Source organism: Rosa chinensis, chromosome 7 (genome assembly GCF_002994745.2).
Source record: "Rosa chinensis cultivar Old Blush chromosome 7, RchiOBHm-V2, whole genome shotgun sequence".
NCBI classification, from domain to species: Eukaryota; Viridiplantae; Streptophyta; class Magnoliopsida; order Rosales; family Rosaceae; genus Rosa; species Rosa chinensis.
In genome coordinates, this window is record NC_037094.1 from 30,021,058 (window position 1) to 30,045,505 (window position 24,448).

The 24,448-nt window shown below is 38.1% G+C and overlaps 2 protein-coding genes across 2 annotated transcripts; both read right to left on the reverse strand.

Annotated features, from left to right (window-relative positions):
* Positions 1-10,466: 10,466 nt before the first annotated feature.
* On the reverse strand, positions 10,467-14,543 carry LOC112176467 (4-coumarate--CoA ligase-like 6). Its single transcript, XM_024314402.2, has 6 exons — positions 12,960-14,543; positions 12,361-12,550; positions 11,420-11,565; positions 11,173-11,240; positions 10,883-10,985; positions 10,467-10,731 (listed from the first exon to the last, which is right to left on the reverse strand). Exons 1-6 carry the CDS (start codon positions 14,031-14,033, stop codon positions 10,618-10,620), a joined length of 1,695 nt encoding a protein of 564 aa, XP_024170170.1. The 5' UTR covers positions 14,034-14,543; the 3' UTR covers positions 10,467-10,617.
* A 729-nt stretch (positions 14,544-15,272) lies between these two features.
* Positions 15,273-23,748, reverse strand: LOC112176465 (CSC1-like protein At1g32090). Its single transcript, XM_024314401.2, has 11 exons — positions 23,020-23,748; positions 21,089-21,241; positions 20,376-20,511; positions 19,623-19,724; positions 19,354-19,473; positions 19,105-19,185; positions 18,622-18,962; positions 17,981-18,226; positions 17,507-17,831; positions 16,954-17,187; positions 15,273-15,941 (listed from the first exon to the last, which is right to left on the reverse strand). The coding sequence occupies exons 1-11, from the start codon at positions 23,334-23,336 to the stop codon at positions 15,495-15,497; spliced, it is 2,502 nt and encodes an 833-aa protein (XP_024170169.1). The 5' UTR covers positions 23,337-23,748; the 3' UTR covers positions 15,273-15,494.
* Positions 23,749-24,448: the final 700 nt, after the last annotated feature.

Sequence of the window (24,448 nt, forward strand, 5' to 3'; positions counted from 1 at the left end):
ATCACGCCTGCATCGACACGCGTGTGATCCAAATACAAGTAAGTATTCAAAAGAGTAAGTTTTGAAGTTCCTATAATTCGGAATTTATATTTCTTCTTCTTTTCTCGGGGACTTGAAAACCTCCCTTCTTCTACATCCCACCTTTCTTATAACGTGGGTTCGATCATTGAAAAGCAGAATCGTGGGGATTCACGCAATTAACGAACTAAGAGCGTTCGTAAGACTTCGGACTAAGAGCGTCCGCAAGCATCGATTTATGACCTTATAAACATCATTGTTTTGGTCTAATCCAATTTTCTTGGAAATCGATTTCTTGGTAGCATAGCTCGGAAATCTTAATATTTAGTTGTCGTGGAAGTTTTAACTCCGAAACTAATATATTTCTTCTTCTTATTTTAGGATGTCGAAACTTGACTTTCCTGCACTTACCTCAACTGGCTCGGAATATCATAGTTGGGCCACGGATGTTGAGCACCATCTCACTTCAAAAGGGATCCTACCCTTAATTCAAGCTCCTAATCCTACTCTCATATTTGAGCGTACGGCTACGAATAATGCCAGCGCCCTCATCTTGATGAGGCGCCACATGGATAAATCACTCCGATTGGAGTACATGGCAATCAAGGATGCTAGAGCATTATGGGTCGCGCTAGAAGAGCGATTTGGTAATATCAAGGATACCCTCCTCCCTGACTTGAAAGTTCAATGGGGCAATCTACGATTCGCCGACTTCAAGTCTGTAGCTGAATATAATTCAGAAGTTCTACGCCTCAAAACCATGTTGGGGTTCTGTGGACAACCTGTCACAGAGCAAGAACTAATTGAGAAAACTCTCTCCACCTTCCCCGTCTCAGCAATTTTGCTCTCAAAGCAATATCGAACGGAATTTGATACTAGACGGATCACGAGATTTCATCAGCTCATTACTGTGATGTCTGTAGCTGAAAAACATGATAATATCCTCGTGAGAAATTATAATTCAAGGCCTATCGGAACTAAGAGCATTCAGGAGGCGAATTATAATCATGCACCCAAAGGAGGGCGCAAGGAGCGGAACCCTAACAATAAGGAACATAACGGACGTTTTGGTCCATATAACCGCCCTACAAAGGAAGGAAACCGCCACAATGGAGCGGGAACACGTGGCAACAAAAGCCAACGTGGGAGAGGGGGACACAAGGCCGCCGGCCATAGGGGTGGCGCCAATGTCCAACACGGACGCCAATCTCGTCCTCATGCACAAGATGCATCTCAATTCAAGGGAGGAAATCGTAATGATGCATGCCATAGATGTGGATCTATTGAACATTGGTTCAAGCAATGCAATGCAAGCAAACAATTGGCTGCACATTACAAGGCATATAGAGAATTTCGAGAACATGAGACCTATCTTGCCGAAGATGTAGAAGAAGAAGGTGATGATGCACACGCCAATCTCACCATAGCGAACTTCAAATCTGACAAAGAATTGCACAAGGATGCTGCAGATTTTGATTAGTATAGTCCTTTACTTTTCCAAGAATCATGTAATGGCAATTATGCCTTAAATCAATAAAATGCCTTATTGTAATAACTTTTTCCCTCTAGGCGTACTCAATAGTACTTGTGATGTCTAGGCAAGGTTTGATCTGAGAGAACGGTTTTAAAAGTGAGCAACGCTCCACCAAAATCTCGCCTTACCTTACCTGGTCACAACCAAATTGAAATTACCGAACGGATTAAGTGACTACGATTTGTCTACTATTTGATTTTAGTCAAGAAACTTTGATGTGATCATTGGCTATCATTAATAAAGTGTCGACTTATTTTATTCAAATGTCTTGGACATATTCTAAATTCGAACTTTATTTTTCAGTATGTTTCCCGGAGAGCTCGAATGCCTCGTGGACAGTGCCACTACACATACCATCCTTCGAAATAGACAGCTATTCCTATGGATGGCGCCTACTCGGTCTTCTGTGACTACGATGGCTGGACCATCTCAATTGATTCATGGTCGAGGACCAGCTCAATTTATGTTGCCTAATGGCACTACTTTGAAAGTCACCGAAGCTCTTTATGCTCCTAGGGCAGGAAGAACCCTATTGAGCTTCAAAGATATAAGAGCCAATGGTTTTCATGTGGAAACACATTGTGAGAATGGACAAGAGTTCCTTTGCATCACCTCTAATGACTACGGACATAAACAAGTATTAGAGAAACTTATGTGTCGCTCTAGTGGGTTGTATGCAACCACTATTCGAGTCATTGAATCCAACCATGTCATGAGAGATGATTTATGGGATTCCGACACGTATAGGCTTTGGCATGACCGTTTGGGACACCCAGGTCGTGACATGATGATCCGTATATTAAAGACTTCACACGGACATCCCTTTTTCAGAACAAAAGGAAGTAAAACTCGAAATTTGGATCAAGGAGGAGCACCTGCGCCTCACGGCGCCTTCCCCCTTCAAGTCCGGCCACCACTAGGCCGCGCCGCCATCCCCCTGCGGCTCAAGGGTGGCTTTGACGCCACCTCTGCTCCCCTGACTCAAATTTCGACTTCTAAAGTCCATTGTGACTTCATGGCTCAACCAAAATCCTCATTGGTTGTTTCTAGAGCCCATTATCCGTTCTGCAAAGCCTGCTCTTTAGCAAAGTTAGGATCGAGACCATCCTATGCAAGGGACACCAAAGAAAATATACCATTCTTGCAAAGAATCCAAGGTGATATTTGTGGACATATTCAACCATCATGCGGACCATTTCGATATTTTATGGTATTGGTTGATGCATCAACACGCTGGTCACATGTCATGCTATTGTCCACAAGGAACGCTGCATTTGCTAAACTCCTAGCACAAATAATTAAGTTACGGGCTCACCACTCTGATCATCCCATTAAGTCTATAAGATTAGACAATGCTGGGGAGTTTACATCAAAGACTTTTGATGATTATTGCATGTCCATTGGGATTGATGTTGAACATCCTGTTCCTCATGTTCATACCCAAAATGGTCTCGCAGAAGCCACCATCAAACGACTACAAATGGTTGCTCGAGCATTGGTAATGCGCACCAATCTCCCTATTTCTGCTTGGGGCTATGCAATATTGCATGCAGCTGTGCTTATTCGTCTGAGGCCCACTGCCACTCAACCCTTTTCTGCGTCCCAGATGGTGACTGGGTATGAGCCTAATGTCTCACACTTACGCATATTTGGGTGTGCAGTTTATGTGCCAATTGCGCCGCCACAGCGCACCAAAATGGGTCCTCAACGACGATTAGGCGTTTACGTTGGTTATGATTCTCCAACGATTATCCGCTACATAGAACCCTTGACAGGCGATCTATTTACCGCTAGATTTGCTGATTGTCACTTTGATGAGACAGTCTTCCCGTCGTTAGGGGGAGATAGGAACATAAATGTTCAACAGGAACGGCAGGAATTGTCGTGGTCTGTCCCCACTATGTCTCATCTTGATCCCCGAACCGCACAGTCATAAATTGAAGTGCGGAGAATTCTCGATCTTCAGAACGTAGCAGATTCGATGCCTGATGCATTTTCTGATATCGCTAAAGTGACAAGATCACACATACCTGCTGCAAACGTGCCTGCAAGGATTGATGTCCCTAAAAGTAGAGGACATGACGCCAACTCAAGAATGCATGAGCATGGCGCCAACGTCCTATCTCTCAATGATGGTGACGTTATGGCTAGGCCCACGGCTCCCGCCAGGAAGCACGGGAGGCCCATAGGTTCGATGGATTCTCACCCAAGAAAGAAAGCGAGTTCGGCACAAAATAATCCATTAATCATCGATGTAAATAATCCATCTCATGAGAACATTCCGGATTATGGTTATGTCCAAGAGACATCATTGGGGGACGCTCCAATGTCAGAACCAACTCCAAAGAATAGAGAGATCTCCATAAATTACACTAGTGTACATGAGATGATGGATAGAAATTCTATGGCGATTGATGATGCATTTGCATATCATATTGCAAAAGGAATTATAGAATATGATGATATCGAACCTCGCTCTGTTGAAGAATGTCAACGAAGAGCAGATTGGCCTAAATGGAAAGATGCGATCTAGGCTGAATTGGATTCACTATCAAAGAGACAGGTATTTGGGCCTATAACGCAGACACCCCCAGATGTAAAACCTGTTGGCCATAAATGGGTCTTTGTTAGAAAGCGTAATGAGAAAAATGAGGTGGTAAGATATAAAGCCCGCCTTGTGGCGCAAGGTTTCTCACAACGCCCTGGAATCGACTACGAGGAGACATATTCTCCCGTAATGGACGTTATAACGTTCCGCTACCTTGTCAGTTTGGTAGTTTCCGAAAAACTCGACATGCAGCTTATGGATGTGGTCACAGCATATCTCTATGGGGATCTAGATTCAGAGATATATATGAAGGTTCCAGATGGACTTCAATTACCCAAATCAAGTGGCTCTAAACCACGGAGCGCGTTTTCAATAAGATTAAAACGCTCACTATATGGATTAAAACAATCCGGACGGATGTGGTATAACCGTCTAAGTGACTACTTGATTGGGAAGGGATATATTAATGATGAAATATGCCCATGCGTGTTCATTAAAAGAACAAGTTCCGGATTTGCAATCGTAGCAGTTTATGTCGATGACATGAACCTAATTGGAACTCTAGATGAGTTGAAGGAAACTGCTAAATACTTGAAATCCGAATTTGAGATGAAAGATCTTGGGAAAACATGGTTTTGTCTCGGTTTAGAACTCGAGCACCGTAGTGATGGGATTTTGATCCATCAGTCTGCATATACTCAGAAAATTCTAAGGCGCTTTAATGAAGATAAAGCGAAGCCTGCGAGTACTCCCATGATCGGCCATATTCTTGAGCCCGGAAAAGATCCGTTTCGTCCAAGGGATGAGGACGAAGAACCATTAGAGGCCGAAGTGCCCTATTTGAGTGCAATAGGCGCATTATTGTACTTAGCTCAATGCACAAGACCAGATATCTCATTCGCAGTAAACTTGTTAGCTCGACATAGCTCTGCGCCAACACGCCGCCATTGGATTGGTGTAAAGACCATCTTTCGATACCTAAGAGGTACGATTGATATGGGCCTATTCTATCCCTACATAGAGAAAATGAATGACGGAAAGTTGGGATCGGACCCCAAAAGGCAAAACGCCCCCGTCCATGGAATGGTCGCAGGCCATGTTGCCGGCGCCGCTCATGGTGGCCGGCGTCCTCCTATCTCCCTCCATCAAAATGACAATGATGTCTTGATGGGTTTTGCTGATGCAGGGTACCTCTCTGACCCTCACAAAGGTCGCTCCCAAACAGATTATGTCTTTACCATGGGAAGCACTGCGATATCTTGGAGGTCTACAAAACAGATCCTTGTTGCTACTTCCTCAAATCATGCAGAGATTATTGCTCTACATGAAGCCGTTCGTGAATGTATATGGCTAAGGTCTGTAATTAGACATATTCAAGGAAGTTGTGGTTTGAAGTCTACCACAGATGAATCTACATGCATTTATGAGGATAATGCAGCTTGTATTGAACAAATGAAGTTAGGTTTCATCAAAGGCGACAACACCAAGCATATATCGCCCAAGTTCTTTTATAATCAGCAACAACAATCACTTCTAAAAATTGAAGTGAATCAAATCCGATCAGAGGATAATGTAGCAGACTTATTCACTAAGTCGTTACCTAAATCCACCTTCGAGAAACATGTGAAGAGCATCGGATTGAGAAAGTTATCCGAACTCCCACGATTGTAGCAATCAGGGGGAGATATCGACATCAGGGGGAGTTATGATGTCTACATGTTCGATCTCGAAAAGTGAAGGACGTGTTGTACTCTTTTTGTCCTTCGACCAGGGTTATTTTTGTCCCACAGGGTTTTTGTTACCTGGCAATGTTTTTAACGAGGCAACGGATGAAACGTCACCACCAAGTTTGAAGCAGCACAAGGGGGAGTGTTGAAGGAATATCGATTTAGTGTGCCTTATCAAACTAGGAGTAGCAATAGGAGAGAAGTTTCTAGATTTCCCAATGCTACACGGATTGGTAATCCTTGTAACATTAGAACTAGCACTTTGTAATCCCTATATATAGGGCTCCTATTCTCAATAATAATACACTTCTCTCATCAATCTCTCTCAATACCAATATACTTAAACACAAAAATCATTCTTTCAACCACTTACAGGTAACAAAAACACATTGACCACAAGGCCGAATGAATTGTTTAATATGGGAAGCAAGCTTTTGATATATATATATATATATATATATATATATATATATATATATATATGTTCATCACCCTCTCTCTAACACGTTTACATGAATCACTGACATCAAAATGCACAAGTTCTTTGCAGCCCTGCAACAGAGTAACAAGACTATCTGTTCAATGCAACATTCTATCAAGCCTAAGCAGGGGCGGAACCAGGATTTGTAACTTGGGGGGGTCGGGACATAGTTAAACATATAACTAAAAATGAAACAAAAAAACTTCACAACATTTTTCTCTAGACTTCAACTATAGCAAGCAATCTCTTTACAAACGTTATTGTTCAATCCTTACTGTGATCTAATGAAACTTCAAAACTAAAAAATTAACCGTAAACCGCAATAAGTTTAAGTGTTGAACAATAGAAAATAAAAAAAATAAAAAAAAGAATTCTTTATATTTGATTGAATCCTAATAAATGAATTCTTATGAATTTTAGTAAATAATTAATGAGAGGTAAATGCTCTCATCTCTCTTTTTGACCAAAATAATAATAATGAGAGATAAATAGTATCAGTGCAAACAGGGGGGGGGGGTCCGATTTGCTAAAACATATAAACTTATATATAATTATACATAATTAATGTATTAATTAGTTGTTATGTTCAATTCATTTTTTTTGGGGGGGGGGGGGGGGGGGGGGGGGGTTCTGAACCCCTGCAGACCCTTTACTAGTTCCGCCCCTGAGCCTAAGTTGTTGAGATTAGGTAGCGAGTCAACGAGTACCTGTGCTCGAGGTTTACCAATTGCAATAGAAACATGCAAACGAAAATGATAGGGGCCCTCAAATGAGGCCTAAGATTCAAGACATCATTTTTAAGTATCATGTCAGGTAAGTAAATACAAGATTTATTTTCAAATACACACAATACATCTCCCCACATCATAATTTTGCAACACCAACTTTATCATTTTAGTGCATAATTTATTATCAGATCCACTCTTAACTCTTTTTATCACGTTTTTCCATAATTTATTAAGATATTTTAATATTACTTCAATTACAACATTGGATGTGGCTATATCCACCCTACTAAACACTCTGTTCACCCTATAACCAATTTTTTTCTTTGAAATTCTAAAATTGTCCTTAGCTACAATTTAGCTACAATTATTAACAGAAATAATGAAAATGAGAAATCAATTTTATCGATAAATAAAACTTTACCAACAGACATCCATTTTATCATCTCAGCTTTCTGTACTAAAAAAAAACCCCAAAAATTATCATCTCAGCTTCTTCATAGCTAGCTACCAAACAATTAGTTAGACAAAATTTTCATGCTATATCAACAAATGAAAAGAATTGTTGGTTAGTATTATTTTGTTTTACATCACAATAGCTGATGAAGTGAGAAGATAGAGAAAAGAAAATAAATTGAAAGTGTAAAAAGAAATTAGAAGGCATGGGATTGCCGCACGATGGTGTGTTTGTTTTATTTTATTTTTTATCTAAATTTTTTTAGGGCGAAATTGGAAGTTTTAAGATAAAAATTTGGGAAAATGATCATTTACCCGATTTTAGGCTAAAAATTGCCCACTTGCTCCACCAACTGTTTTTAACCCCATTTACCCAAAACACTCTAAGGGATTATTTCCCCTTTACCCAATTAATTCTTTTTTCTTTTTTTTGAGACTTTTTTGCCCTCTCCTTCTTTCTCACTTATAGAGAGAAGTCACCCTCCACCTTGCTGTGCTCCGGTGACCAGTGGCCGGTGCGGTCTCCGGCGACCGGACTCTGGAGACCGATGACCGGATTCCGAGAACCGGTAACCTAAATCCGGCGACCGATGACCGGAATCCGGAATCCAGCTATTATTGCCCCCAGTAATCATATTACTGCCCCCCAGTAATCATATTATTGCCTCCCAAAAATCATATTATTGTCGTCCAGTGAATTGTATGAACTCCCAAAACCAAAATGAATACACTACAGGCACAATTGATCAATTTATAATTATATTAGTGCCTCCCAATAATCATATTATTGTCCCCCAATACAAAGTCCAATGTCTCTACTGCCTCCCAATAGACCACCAAAAATGCACCATTTTGTAGGATTCATAGATAATTTGACTTTAATACACTGAAAACAACATGTAACTTATCAAAACACCACACTATAGTGATCCATGTCCCTCGTATCAAAGTCTACTGGGGGCCAATAATGTGTCTACTGCCCCCCAGTAGACCATTAAACAAACCCCACAGTTACATTGCAATCTCAGGATACCGGAAAAAAAAAAAAAAAAAAAAAAAAAAGAGTTATGGGCACCCAGAAATTGCTCTGGGCACCAGATCAGAGCGACTGGGGATGAACAAACTCGATATCCTGCCGGAGCGCCTAGATCTTGAAGCTTTGGGCCGCGATCTTCTGCTCCAGCACCAAGCACCGCTGCCCCATTGCCCCCATGCTCGCAAGCTTCAATGCCAGATCCTGAGACTTGCAGCGCCGGCGATTCTTTCTCCGCCTGAAAACGAATCTGGAATTGATTAGGATCGGTGGGATGGTAGAACAGATCATGTATGTTGGCCGGTGATGGTTCTTTTCTTGCTGGCTGGGGGTTAGGATCGGTGTGTCGGCGTAGATTCGGTGGTGGACTGGAGTTGATGGGATTGTGGTGACGTTGCTTGGCTCGGCGCAATCTGGCCCGATATGGGTTGGATCCGATCGGAATTTTTTGATCTGCGTATGGGCTTTTAATTCCGGCATGGGAAGGGAATGGTTGGAGACGGTTTCCACTGCGTTGCGGGGATGGAATGAGGTTGACACCGTTCCGGCGAGGAGAGAAGGAAAGTATACAGTGAGAGAAGAAATCGGTGAGAGAGAGAGAGAGTCTGAGAGGATAGAGTTAAATAATATGGGGCAAAATTGTCTCTAGATGTTAGATTGGGTAAATGGGGTTAAAAAACTTTTGGTGGAGTAAGTGGGCAATGTTCATGCTGAAATTGGGTAAACGGTCGCGGCCCCTAAAAATTTAATTGTATGGTGAACAAAGCATTTAGTGGGGTGGAAATAGCCCCACCCTTACTACATTTCTTAGAAATTACGATTTCAATATATATTCTTTTCATTTTTGTGAATCTAATTTAATTGTTGACTTTTATAATTAACTTCTTCTTTTTTTCTTTTTCTTTTTTTGGAAACATTACAAATAGTGACTCACCCGAAAAACCGGGCTACGACAGAAATGAGCCACGAATGACAAATTTAAAGCAAAACCCTAGACTAACTACACATAATGTAACCATGGAATTAAGCTCCAAGTAACAGAGTCTCCAAACACTACTAGGGAAGCCTCATAACCCAGTCGAAAGACTTCCCTAATTTATTAATGCAATCGAAAAAGAACCTATTCTAAGGCTCCTCGAGAGTGCCAACCACTAGCTCTGCAACTCATTCCCTTCGCTTGCGTTCTCTACCTCGCCAGGAGGGGATTCACTAAGAGGCTTGAAAGACCTCTTCTTCCTAGTCTGAGTTCCCTCCATCTTGAGCTTTTTAAGCTTCAGCCCCTCAGGTTTGGGATTGTTTTTCCGACCAGGAGGGCTACCAACCTGTCCCTTCATTGCAGGCGACACAGAGATGACTCCATTGTTGCTTTTCAAAGCCAATTCGGGTTCAAACCCTAGCTCCGGAGTATAAGGTCTTCCATTAATTAACCAAAATTTACGTACAAACAACTTTTTACACCACAATACTAACCATATCTATATTCGTATGGAAATGTGAGGGTTACATTTTTAGTTCACTTGAGGCCCTGGCAAACTCAGGGGCCCTACCCGCTTAGATGAACTTGCTCTGTTTGGCACAACATATATTTTTCACATAATATTTTCATAATTTGAACCATGAATTTCATAAATTACCCCTAAATTAGGTAGAATATGTTTTAGGATATGAGAATTGAGTGAGATTGATGAGAGAATTATGCGTTCCACTATTGATAATAGGAGCCCTATATATAGAGATTACAAAGTACATATTCTAATGATACAAGGAAAACTATTTTGAATAGGACTAGGAATTCTAGAACCTTCCCTGCTATTACAATCATAGAACTAATCCTAGTTTAATAAGGCACACAAATGTCAACATCCTTCAACAGAATACTTTATTTATCAGTAAACCTAATCTGCCAAGCAAAATAAGATTTGATGATTCACTCATCTGTTATGCTTCCATGTCAATAAGGCAACATCATTATTATAAATATAATTCCAGAACATTATCTTTCTTAAGCTAATTTGGGATTGTACTTGCAAAATGTCTTTATTCTGATGCTTTCAATCTGTCCTATTGGCAAAGTCATCTGCCACAAACTGGAGTCCTACAATCTAGAAGCCAAGAAATTCCTGAGCTCCCTTCGGAGGATCTTCCCTGCTGCAGATCTTGGAATTGAATGTGTAAACACTACCTTTCGGACCTTCTTGTGTGGAGAAACCTGCAAAAAGTGGAATACTTGTTTAAAACATCAAACGTGCTGATGATAGGTAAACAATTATCAGATGGTCACATGATCAAAATTGTGCTGTATGGTGCAAAGTTTAATTTACAAAGTGATGTAGAAGTAGTAGAAGGATTCAAGAAAAAACCTGTCGGGCAACGTAATCCATGATATCTTCCTGAGAAAGTTCACTGTCATGCTTCCTGACCACAAATGCCACTGGTACCTCTCCACATTCCTCATCGGTGGCACTGGACGGTAAAGGAGATTGCAAATTTATGCAAGTTCAATCAGACAATTAACCCAAAAAATGAAAAGAAAAGAAAAAATAGCTGATTTCACTTTTAGTTGATATTAGAAAGTTTGGTATCTAACTATGCACTTCTGTGATTTATATGATTTGCCAGTTAGTGCTAATGCTCATACGTACGGACTTACCCTGTAACTCCAACATCTAGTATCTCAGGATGCGAAATCAACACAGCTTCTAAATCAGCAGGAGCAATCTGCAAATAGGGTATATAAATAAGTACACACTTGAATAAAAGCCATGACAGATACGGACTATACTAGTACAGGGAGGTTCTTCACGCAAGGGCACAGACATCAAGCTTATCAGACGGTGAGAAAACCTGTTTACTTTAACATGCCAAACAAATATCACGTTTTATGTTTAATATTGTACCTGAAATCCCTTGTATTTGATAATCTCCTTTATGCGATCACATACATGTAAGTATCCGTCCTCATCAAAATAACTGATGTCCCCAGTATGCAGCCAACCATCATTATCAATTGTTGACATAGTTGCCCTTGCATTATTCAAGTAACCTGCAGTGTCAGTGGCAAACAAATCAGATTATAATTAAACTAAGCCCATAATTAATTTTCCATTAGTAAAAAACATCTCTCTTATCCTCATAGTAAGGAGTGTATTACTATTTCAGTCAACAAACTTATTAGCCTAGCAGTTGAAAGTACAGAACTTCGATTCATTCTCAACCAAGATCACATGGGTGAGTTGTATCATGGGATGCCTATAATAGAAAACTAATCCAATATCCAACTAGAGAAACAACCAAATAGGTAGAAAATAAGTTAAATTAAGTGTGAACAAAGGATACAAGAAGGACAACAACAATTCAAACATTAGGCCTAATTCGATTCCCATCTTAATCATAGAAAAGGTCATCTCTCCAAAAGTAAAAGCAATCTCAAACAAAATGAGCTAGCACAGGAAGTTGGCCAAAATGATGCAACTCATGACAAAGTTATTATCAGAGAGTAATTATATGACCCGTAAATCTTACACTTGAGGCTCCTTCAAGTATGTAACTTTAAAGTGTTCATACATTCACAGAATCACGCTAGACTATTTCCAAAATTCAAGTAAACCACAGAAACTGGATTCCCAAATTTCAATTTACTGTAAATTATAAAATATTCATGTCTTTCTGTATTAGAACACAAATGAATCTTCTCTTGAAAACCTGATTTGACCAATCTAATTTAAATTAACAAAGCATAAATTAAAATTGGATTTCCAAGCATAACTTTCAATACTCCCAAATGATATTTAAAAAAAAAAAAAAATACGTGAAACATACCCCAACCAAGATTGATTACCTTTCATAATTGAAGGTCCTCGTAACCACAGTTCACCAATACTAGCTGGAGGCAAAAAGGATCCAGTATTCCAATCTACCACTTTAGCTTGCATGTTTGGAGCTAAAAGTCCAATTGAAGAATATTTCCTAATCTTTTCAGTATTGAAACCGCGAGTTCCTACTGCAGTCGTCTCAGTCATGCCATATCCCTAAAAACAAACAAATCTCACAGCTGGAAATTTCTGAAAATCACAGAGACCAACATTTTATGGAACATTATTGATAACCATGATCGAACTTCAATTGGTGAAGAGTCCAATTGACCAGAAGAACAATGATGGTACACATTTTAAGGCTTGACTGCCAATTATTAGCTATAATTATTCATATAAAGGAAAGTTATTTAGAAGTTTTTCCGTTTCGGATTCAAATGCATGTAAACAAAGTTTAGGATCCCAAATTCCTCTTTTTTTCTTCCTCCAACTTCTGAGCAGCCAGACAGGACGAGTACAAAATCCCAACCAAAATGAATGAAAGAAATGTATAACCCGAAAGTACTTAAATTAAATGATTGTTCGATTAAAGCAAAGGGTCTATGTTAAATATTAGTCCTGTTACCTGAATAAAATCAACATGAGGAAGGGCCTGAACGAAGTCTTCTATGAGTTTCATGCTCAAAGGAGCTGCTCCACAAGAAACCTGCTTTAAACTCTGGAGACTGTGTGCCCCAACATCCTCTACTATTTTTGTTAATGCTGTCAATATTGGTGGAACAACTGGGAAGTGCGTTACTTTATACCTATCAATTGCCTTGACCACCTCATTAATATCAAATTTCTTCATTATAACAATGCTCGACCCCAAAGACAATAATCCAACCACTATAAGTGCCAACCCGTATATGTGAAACAATGGCAGAACAGATAAATACACATTCTTCAAGCTCGAATACTCATATTGTGAAGCCTCAAACCGCACAAAAAGCTCAACTGTAGCTATGAGATTCCCATGTGTTAGCAAAACACCTTTACTCACACCAGTAGTCCCTGACGAATACAATATCGCCGCAGTATCTTGCTGCATGATCACTGGCCTTGAAGCCAGATCAAATTCACTATTAACAAGCTCATAAAAAACTGAAAACAGTTCTTTATTTGAATCCAACACTACATTTCCTGGAACTGCAATTGCAGGAATACCCAATGCTTGCAATTTATCAACATTTTCATATCCCGTAAAAGCAAAACATGCATTGCAATCCTTAATCTGTTTCTTGATCTCTACCACACTGCTTAGAGGGTTCATGGTTGTAACAACAGCACCAATATACAAAACACCCAAGAAAACAATGGGATAGTAAACAGAATTAGGCAAAAGAAGTAGAACAACATCACCTTGTGAAACACCCATTTTGTTGAGGCCCGAGGCCATGGACTTGGTCAAAGAATAGAGCTTTGAGTAAGATAATGATAACCCAGATGAGGAATCGATCAAAGCTGAAACCCCAGTGTGTTTGTGTGAGAAAATGAATGAGACAACATCAAGAAAAGGGTCTGTGGGGAGATTCACATTAGGGTGTTTGCTGTGGTAGATTCCTGTATCTGGTGAAAACCACCATGGATGTTGATGTTGTTGGGTAGCCAAAGATTCATGCTTTTCAGGGTTTAAGCTGTTGCTTGAGGTTTTAGCCATTGTAGAAGGAAACAAAGAGAGATGGGTGTCTAGGATTTTCTATTGGCCAGAGACTTGTGCTTTTTCTTTTTTCTTTTTTTGGTAAGACCAGAGAGTTATGCTTTAGAGATCAAAGTTATAGCAGGGAATGGAATCAATTACTCATGAGCAGAAAATGAGAGGAACATTTTGCAGGTGAGTAACATGTGGTGAATGGAAGAGTGTCAACTGCCAAGTAGAGGAAGGACAGAAGTTGTGTACTGAAATCAGTGAAATGTCACACTTCTATAATTGATTTTAGTTCTGTAACGAGTCATTGACAATTTGACATGAACAGGTTTTTTTTTGTGCTTTTTAATAAATGCTGATTAGAATGGAGCCTACGATGGGGATGGTTGCTGTTTTTAAATTTCCAAAAAAAATGACAGTTGCAGTATTATTGGAAAAATATAGAGGTTGCTCGGTTGCGGAGGAACCCCGAACCCCAATTATGGAAGACAGACTAGGACTGATTTTTATTTTTATTTTCTTTTCCCTCAGTTGAAATTTTACGCCGCAGACTAGACAGCGTTTGGGATGGTTTGAATTATTATAAGTAAGGAGAGTAGTGTTTTGGAGCTAGCAAAAGTCCAAATTCATGAAAGAACACAAGACAGATTACTTATATAATCTGGATTTAAGGTGGTTATATAAGGTCTTACATCTGTTACAAAGTTTGGGGAAGACGATATTGTATTAATGGCAAAGGTATTACACCCTGCGAAGAGACATTGTGGTGTTAGCATCCTACATTCCTACATGCAAAGATTAAGTCATTAAACAGCTAATACTTCTTTATGTGAAAATGACAAAACAATCCACCAAAGAAAGAAAGAAGTAAATCTCCAACCTAAGAAGTTTGTTCCTGAACAAGTACCATAAAAGAAAGAAGTAACAAGTACCTTAAACCCGTGACCATGCTATTTTGCTACATGAACAAGTACCATAAACCCGTGAGGTTGTTCACTATAAATCCAACTTTGTCTTCATATGTACTGTTCTACAGAATTTGGCCAGCTAGAGCTTTTAGATGAGAATTGCATCAAGGATAAACGAGTGAATGCATTGCTAGAACTCTGTGCAAATGTAGTGTAGGATCACTCAATTTCTTTAGATAATTACATTACAATTTATATAATTGAAGTTACATAACCTACAGGCAGGGGTCTTGATTATTTGACGTTTGGAATTTCAATTTGATTAAAAGAAAAAAGAGAGAGAAAGAGAAACTTAAAAGTTGTGCATAATATCTCAGCTTCTGTGAAACTAGTCTTCTGTTTTCAGCAAAAAAGCGCATTCAGTATATTTTCACAACCAAACTACACTTGCGTTAATGAAACATAATTACATTTTGAAGTCAAATGAACTAAATGGGCAGCATCAAGTAACTACGAAAAGAAGATAACATGGTTAGAAGTTCTTGTAAGCACAGCAACTTAATGTTTACAGTTCTTCGTTATGGTAGCCATAATGACTACCATAATGGGGTGGGGGGTCTTCATTGTGGTAAGTGTAATGCGGTTGTGGTTCTTCATTATGGTAGGAATAATGTGGCGGAGAGGTTGAATGATACACATAATTAGGCGGCGAGTTCGAATTGTACGAGTATTGGGGTGGAGAGGATTGGTGATAGGCGTATTGGGATGGGATGTGATGGACATTATGGGGTGGAGATGGGGAACTGACATTATGGGGTGGAGTTGGGGAAGTGAGTTCACTTGTAATGGGAGCAGCAATATGAGTTTGATGTTTGTCTACTCTGACTTCAACAGACTCATGTTGTTCCTCAAATGAGCTGAAAATAGGGTGCAAGTACGCATCAGCCAAGTATGATTTTAAATTTATGTCAGGTTCCGTAGTTTTGTCCAATTCGTCTTTTTCCATGGCTTCCTGAGGTAGAAACAAGGAAATAATCTCCATCAGCACTTGAAAAAGATTACATGTTTCTATGAAAACAAAGTGAAAGCACCTACGAGAAATATATGGCCTATGACATATTGATCTATCCACAAAAAAAAAAAAAAAAAAAAAAAAAATGAAGACTGTATACAATTCATACGAGACACAGCTGTAGGGATTTGATCAACTAAACCAGAGAATCAGATATTCTAGTCATCACAAGCAACTAACTTGGAGTTACAGAGAAATGACCAAGGGACGTTGCTTGGTGCAACTAACTTGAAGTTACAGAGAAATGACCAAGGGACATTCCTTGGTGCAACTATCTATTAGTGCACCTGCCATTCGCCAACACTCAGGAGTAGGTTAGACTGGGGATTAAGAGAAGTTATTAATATCAGCCAGACATTGACTACTTTGCAACATGTAGATTGATCACATAATAAGGGGACCAAAGGGCACATTGGCTTTGTACAGAAGTATATATGTCAACAACCTTGGTAAAACTCAAAAATAAAGGTCACTCAGGCATATAAAAGCCCAGTCAATTCTAACCAACTCCAATAATTTACAAGGACCTCCAAAATATGAATACCCTTAAACTATAACAGAAATGTTAAATCAACTCAGCACAGCTCACTCTCAACTATACCGTCCATTTCTGTCAAATTGTCAAGGGAAGTTTATTCTTTCTACATGGAAGACTTGCTGCAGATTCCCATCTAATACTTATTATTTTCCATTTCCATGGAGGCAGCTAAAGGGAATTACTCAAGTTAGATGTCCTTTAAGGTTCATTGTAGAATATGCCAAAAGCTTTTGCGAGTATTTAAAAGTTCACGACAACGCCGAATGTATGAGGTAATGTTTTACATTGAAATAAGTTGTCTAGGATTAACTCTTATGTATGCAAATCAACAACTTCTTATAAAATAAAATAAAAAATATACAAAAATAAAAAAGCATTAAAACCAATAGATCCAAAAATAACTTCAAAGTTTACCTCAAGTGGATACTTTCTGAATGCAGGTTCAAAACGATACTTGCAATATTTGTGGAATGATAATGTTAATATAGGTAGAACAACAAGAAATGGGGTAGATTGAGCAGCCTTTTTTGTGCTTAGTAAGCCCATCAACAGTAGTTGAGATATCAACAAGCTTGCTATGATGCGGCTATGAACATGTGGCCAGAATGCAGCAGCACTTTCATATTGTTGATTGTAGACATTGATTATCTGCCAGCAGATAGAGAAGAAATTAAATATAAAACGAATGAGACACTTCATATGTAAATTCTAAGAGTTATGATCTGAAAGTATAATTGCATAGGCAATTGCCTTCTGTTTCCATTTCATCATTCCCATACACATAGAGATGGAAAATAAAGTTACTAATCTTTCTCATTTACCCATGGCTTCTACTTTACATCCATTCAAATTTATGAAATCCATGCAAAATCATTCTTAAACCACTTTGTGTTTATGCATTTTCATTTGTAAAATCGTGCTACAAGCATCATAAAAGGAAAAGAATAGAAATAACAAATACACTTACCTGATGACGGTAGACTAAGTATGCAAAGGCAAAGAAGACTAGTATAAAAGGCAGTAGGATTGGAGTAACCACAGCATACACAATCCCCAGAAGGAAGTATAGTTGAAGACTTGGGAGAGTCTCTGGAAAATCCACACTACCGGGGTTTGTTGCCTTCTCCCTATCTCTCTCAGTTTTTACCAAGAACATGTTCTTAAGATGAAATATAACCAATGGCTTCAAACGGAGAATCTCACCAGCAATTGCAGCCCACCCATCGACCATTATATATGTAATAAAGAAAGTAGCCTTTGATGGTATAGTCTCTCCAATGTTTCTCGGAATCCTATGACAAGCAAAAGATACTATAAAGATCGATTGTACAACTTTAACTCCACAGTGGAAGTGTTATCCTAAGAGAACGAAACCTTTGTGTTTATTATTTAGTACTAAACATAAGAAGCAGAAATTTCCAGGATAGAGATAGAAAATTACTGGGTAGGTGATTGGTGAAGGAAAGCATGCAGTTGCTGAAAAGCTGTTCCAGTCACTATGCTTCCCAAAAATACATTGACTAACATAAAGTAATAGTATTTTGCTGCTGTTCTCCGTTCTAGGGTTGATAATGCAATATGCCCCTCAATTTTTGACATGATCATTAATACAGCCGGGAGAATGTACAAAAATATTTTAAGGGCAAGACCAGGAAGAAAACCCTGTAGAAATGACTTGATGAATTTCCTGTAAAAAAAAAAATTACCGTTAATTCTTCCCGAGTATAACAGAAAATTGGAAACTATAACGTGAAAAAAAAAAATAAGGAGAGAAAAGTGGCTGCTGCAGGAGATAAGACACGGGCAGAAGGCCATATTACAGAGTTCTAGACTTTAAAAGGATGCAAGTGCAAACTGGTTAGTGCATTCCAACAAGTCTTCAAAAAACAAAAGAGATAGCACAAAGGCTATAATGGTATCATGTTGAAAAACACAAAAGCAAACACAGAAATATTCCAAGGTTTCTGATATGCCATGGGAAAGATGAACAGTAACAGGAAGCCCAAAGCAGATGAGTTGTGCAATGGCATATGACATGTAACAATACTAGTGAAAAAGATAAAATATGATTGGTTTACTTACAATTCTATTACTGGCCTGAGAAAAGGAGCAACTCTTTCCAGACCCTCTAAATTTGCAAGGGACTGCACAAAGGCTATGGGTATCATGTAGAAGAACACCAAAGCAAACACAGATAGCGATATTACAAGTTTTCGGATGCTTAAGGAAACAAATGGAATAGCCAAGTTACGCCAGTAAATATCACGGGGTTCAGGAGCCCAATTTGTCAACCACAGCGTAGGATTCTTGCTCTGCGTTGTCTGTGCACAAACAGCGGCTCCCCAACGTGAACTAAATGATACAAAAGCAACAGGCAAAAGAGCTTTGGAGTCTTTGAGAATCTTTTCTTGTTCCAGTGCCATCTAAAGTACAATACAAGAACAAAACAAAATTACATCACACGGATTAGAGAAAAAATTCAACTGTGATATAGATCATGCGGCGCTACATGGATAAAACTAACCCGACAGAAAGTTCAAAAGAACAATGAAACCAGTAACTTACTCTTTTATCAAATGACTTAATCTGTTGCTTGTAGTACTCGATGGCATCAACCCTTTTACCGCAAAGACCCAAACATCCTGTCTGAAAATACAAAGAAATTTACACAATGCCCAAGTCAGATCTATACACGAATTTTGAACAAGTACATTCCACATAATATTCGTTAAAAACGTCAAATGATACCAGTAATGATGTGAAAAAACAAATATTTGAAATGTTGACATCTGCAAGGGGATTAGGATACAGTACCTTTGTGGTTGGTTTTTTGTTTGGATGCCTTTCATACTTAAGCTGGTAATAGTCTAGCCAGTTTTGGATCCGATCTCGCTGTCTCACAAGTCTGGAAAATTTGTTTGCATTGTAGACTGCCTGAATAAATATAAGTTACCCTTATGAAACCAACAGTGAATTATGATATGCTGACCAAAATAAAACTATAATTATTATTGTATTTGTATATATATTTCACCCATCAAACTACATTCTACTATCCATAAATTTTATCATAACAGTCTTACCTGGTGACAAAGATACTCATTCGGGTGGTTTCTTTTGAAGTATTGGTCCACAGTGTCTGATATTGAACGACCAGAGACATATGGTATGTTTCTAACCACTACCTGAAGAAAAACAAATGATAAAATGTGAAGAAAAAAAAAGGAAAAAAAAAACAAATTAAATCTAACAGTAATCTTATAGAGCTTTCAAAGAAAAGAATATACAACAGACACAACTACAATCATGAGTATGACAACCTCTATTCAACTTCATAAGAAATTGATCAGAATGTGAATCATGTGAACAAATTAATAGTCATGCCTATCACACTTGGTAATCTATGACTGAAGATCATATTTGTTTTTACCCACCTTTAGAAATAATTTGAAAGACTAGGAGACTTCTATCACACTAGTTAGAACAAAAACAGGAAAAAACTTAAGGAGGGTGATTTGCATTTCCTTGTGAATTTTAAAAGTTTCTGCCTCATGCTATGTTTATCTTCTTGGACTAGAATTCCTACTTCTATAGCTATCTAGACCATATATTTTATGAAGATTCAAGCAAGATGAGTAATACACTGATAGATATAATTTCATGTTTTTCTGTAGTTATTTGCACCATTAACATGTGTAATGTATATACATCAGCATGAAGATGTACAAGATTGAATCAATTATCTATAGTATAGTGTGTCATGAGTCATGACTGCTTCTCCTTAACTACTAACATTAGTATGTTTAATAGTTTTCCACAATAGATGATTCACTCACCGTGAACTGTTCTGCACGCCTGCGCTGTGAAGCTAAGAATTTCAACCTCATTGATGCTACATAGTTATACTCCTTGTATAACATGAAACAAGTCCAGAATGTGAACAAGTATTCCAATCCTATGTGGTAAAAAAACCTGAAATTTATAACGTCAACTCTCAAGTAAATTCGCATTATGTATATAACAAGAAAAGAAAAATTATGTGATTGTAGATGCCATATCTTTGATTTCAAAGCAACAAGCTCAATTCCCTGTAACCTTGGTCTTTGGATCATTTCTTGTTTCCCTACAGAATTCTTAAATCTAATCTATCTTGCAACAATATTTGATGGCAAGTTCAACATCTGAAGAGCCAGAGCATTTCTGTTTCGATAAGGAAAACATTGCCCATTATAGAAAGATTACTGTAGCAAGCACGGTAAATCAAGATAACAAGTAATAACTACCGACCAAAAGGAAATGTAATCATAATTTTCTTTCTCATCCATCGGATATCACTGGTCTATAAATAATTACTGGCTCTTTACGTTGCACTTGACAAAATTAAGAAAGCATGCACAACCATAATGTTTTTGAACCTCCATTTACCCGAAAATATCGTGAACTTCACTCTCTGTTATGTAGAAAGTCAATTAAATAAAAAGCAGTGCAGCTCATATGTTAGTTATCACACTAGTCTGAATAATTATACGTATATGAAACACAGAGTTACCTTATCGACTTGGGGCGCACATTTGATATAGAGAGCCTATCAATGTCACTCAAAACCAACTCTTTCTTTAAGAAAAATAAGGTACCACTCGATACATTGACTGGAATAAGAATAAGAAGTGCTAGGACTGTCATTGGAACAAAAATCTTCAAGCTGCAAGTGACAGAAAAACAAAACAGCAAGTCAGCAAGTTCATTTACAAGAATGTCCAAGATATTAAGTATCAATATCTAAAGACCTGAGAGAAAACGCCATGAATCGATGATAACTATATAACTGACCCATAAATATAGACAATGACCTGCACAATCATGTTCACCTACTCAGTAAATTCAGTGCTCAGTTGTGCTCAACTGCCATTAAATTTAAATCTAAGGGTGGAGAATTGAGAGAAAATAAATGAATTCTATTTACTGTATTATTATCCACCCTGTGATTATATCAATGGCAGTTGAGCACAACTGAGCATTAAATTGACCGAGTAGGTGAACATGAATATGTAGAAAGACAGACTTTTTCTTATATGCCTATTGCTGAATAGATTTATTCTTCTTGTATGAGAATATTGCATCTTCTATGCGCCCAATATTAACACGAATATGATATGATGCTCCTAAAGAATAAAAGAGCATAAGATCCTAACTCTCCGAAAGATAAAGTAAGACAGAGACTCGTGGAAGGGTCTGGGCCTATAAAAGACAAAGTTCAACAAATCTTGAGCACGATGAACAAAATTAAGAGCATTCCATTGTTAGTTTGATATACATTGGTAGTAGGTGGTTAACTTGAGGACAGCATCAGTGAGATGTGAGGGGTTCGAAATACATGGGGCCCATACAAGATCATGCAGTAGAATGTGCTCTAAATTTCTCTTGCAAATGTTTAATCTCACATTTTATCATAAGAAACTAGAATTTTATTAATTAGTGAAGAGTAAGTGCATACCATGATGGACACTAAGTCCATCAAGGTCAAGACAAACAAGCAAAAAGGAAGAAACAGGCCAAACCACACAAGATATATAAAAAAGACAAATAAAAAAGACTTGGTCAAACACAGCAGACCAGGCCAGCTGAATCAAACTAAAGGGAACATCCTTAAATTGCTCATTCATTATCTGTACTTCTATTTTAATTTTTTTTTTTTTAATTCTCTAAAACAATTCTTTTAGAAGAGTAAAATATGATAGTATCTGCTTGGTAGTTAATTTTCAACTTTCAAATAAGAGGAATATGGCATTTAAGTAATAAGGCAAAATTCAACAACTATATTGTACTATATATGCAACGCTCCAGAATGAAAAGCATTAGAATGCATAATTGGCTTAACTTTTCCAAGAAATAGCAAATCCAGCTTTTAAGTTACTTTTTCTTTTGAACAACAAAATGGAATCGTTTGAACAAAACAGATTTTGTGAATGAGAATGCTAACAAATATAAGATACAAATTCTGTCACATACATAACAGACATCAGATATATTCAGGACCCTAAGTGAGTATCAACCAGACCTGCCTGTCATGATACCAGTAAATCAATTTTTTTTGGGTTACAAAATACCAGTAAATCTATTTTAAGCACAGCAGAAACGGGAATAAATTTTCCAAGTCCAATTTTAAGAACTCAATTCACACTAATCAAAGGAGTCAAAAAGCTAGTTGTTTCCATCCCAAAGATAATAATGGAATTACCTTCCATATAGATTAGAAAATTAAAAAAAGGAGTGAGATTTCATGGCTAAAGACACAGTAAATAGAAAATTTTCACAGTTTCTATCCAAGTCAAAACCAGAATTGACTACTCACAATACAAGCTAAATGAAACAAACTCAAAGTTACAAAGCTCAATCAAAATCAAGAAAAGAAAGAACCAGAAGATTTGTTGAAAACATAAGACAGATAAATTGAGTTAAAGGGAAAGAAACAGCAGTTACCCCAGAATGTAAATTCTGAGAAAAGCAGCAGAGTCAAGGCCAGCATGGTTGATAATCTCAGCTTCAGTCATTCTCATGGCTTGAGGCATCCAATTCAAGAAAGTGAAGTAAGTCCAGCAATTGAGATTGACAAACTTGCCCACAAAGTTGCCAGACCCTCTTCTCGGGCTGGTTCTCTTGCCACTGAGGTACCATTTGGGAAAGTAGACCCTGTCATTCACAGGCTGAATCCTCAGAAGAGCAAAGGCCAGAAGGAAGGTTATGGCACCCACTATATTGATGAATGCAGAGACCCCAATATCCCCAAGAGTTGCCATTCAAGAACAAAACCCAGAAAACCCAGAACTAGAATAGCTGGGAAGAGAGTAAGGTGGAAGAAGAAGAGGACCAAAAGGTGAACTAAAAGGTCAAGTAACAAGAATGGATTGGAACTTGGAAGTCATAAAAGAAAGGAAGGAAAAGAAGGAAAAGAATATGTCTTTTTTTTGTCATATTTTAATGAGGGGAAAGTGGCCATGCCATGGCAGTGTGATCTGTTATGTACCTTTAATCTTTTGGGTTAGAAAAAAATGGAACTTTCTCCAATCTGTTATTGTTTTTTTGTTTCACAAGGCTAGTGGGTTTTGTTTGGTGCCATGTGCAAGCCGTGATCTTTGTTTGGAAGATTGCAGAGTTGAGTTTGAGTGGGGTGTTTGTGCTTGACAATATGGGATGAGCAAACAAACTGGTGGGCTGGATGTTGTTGCTGCTTTCTCTTATGTGATTGTATGTTGTGGTTTGGTTTTGGACTCATTGTGCTAATTATTATTATTTTTTGGGTGATTATGATGCTAATTATTTTTTTACTTAAATAAAAAATTGTCAATGTTTTGCATTAATATGGGGCAATAAAAGTGAAGGATGTCATTGTGCTTTGTCTTTATCAGTTCCCCCCATCTTTTGCGTGGGGCGGGAAAGCTGGATGTCATAATGGGATTTGCTTTAGTTACGGCTACTAATCAGGTGGTTAAGATTTGTTTAATGATATTTTTCGGCCAATGGGAAGAAAGGAATATAATTTATTTATTTATGGTAATCATATTTTTGGACCAATGGGAAGAAAGGAATATAATTTTTGGTTAAGATCAACAGAAGAATAAAGGAGGCAATCAAGTATGGCCAAAAAGGAATAATTGGGAAGGTTTTCCATTTTTAATAAGAGGAATTAGTGTAGGGACTATTACATACAATAGGGTTTGAGAACATTGCGTGAAGGATGTGGCTTTGACCATTGGACGCGTGAAGCAATTGATCCTTAGGCTTACCATTTGAGTCAAAATCTTTGGAACCCATTTGGGTGTAGGGCATTAATTTGGTTGTTACTTGTTTGTATCAATGACTTTGATCTATGCATATTTATGGTGTGAATGATCAGAATCGGAGTTTGACG

Excerpts from the sequence above, each read along its gene's own strand:
- LOC112176467 (XM_024314402.2), bottom strand. The coding sequence starts at position 14,033 with ATGGCTAAAACCTCAAGCAACAGCTTAAACCCTGAAAAGCATGAATCT. Across the intron at positions 11,566-12,360 it reads AGGACCTTCAATTATGAAAG|GTTACTTGAATAATGCAAGG; the intron begins GTAATCAATCTT and ends CTGACACTGCAG. Across the intron at positions 10,732-10,882 it reads TGGATTACGTTGCCCGACAG|GTTTCTCCACACAAGAAGGT; the intron begins GTTTTTTCTTGA and ends CACTTTTTGCAG.
- LOC112176465 (XM_024314401.2), bottom strand. The coding sequence starts at position 23,336 with ATGGCAACTCTTGGGGATATTGGGGTCTCTGCATTCATCAATATAGTG. Across the intron at positions 19,725-20,375 it reads GGCGTGCAGAACAGTTCACG|GTAGTGGTTAGAAACATACC; the intron begins GTGAGTGAATCA and ends GTTTTTCTTCAG. Across the intron at positions 19,186-19,353 it reads ACAAAAAACCAACCACAAAG|ACAGGATGTTTGGGTCTTTG; the intron begins GTACTGTATCCT and ends TTGTATTTTCAG.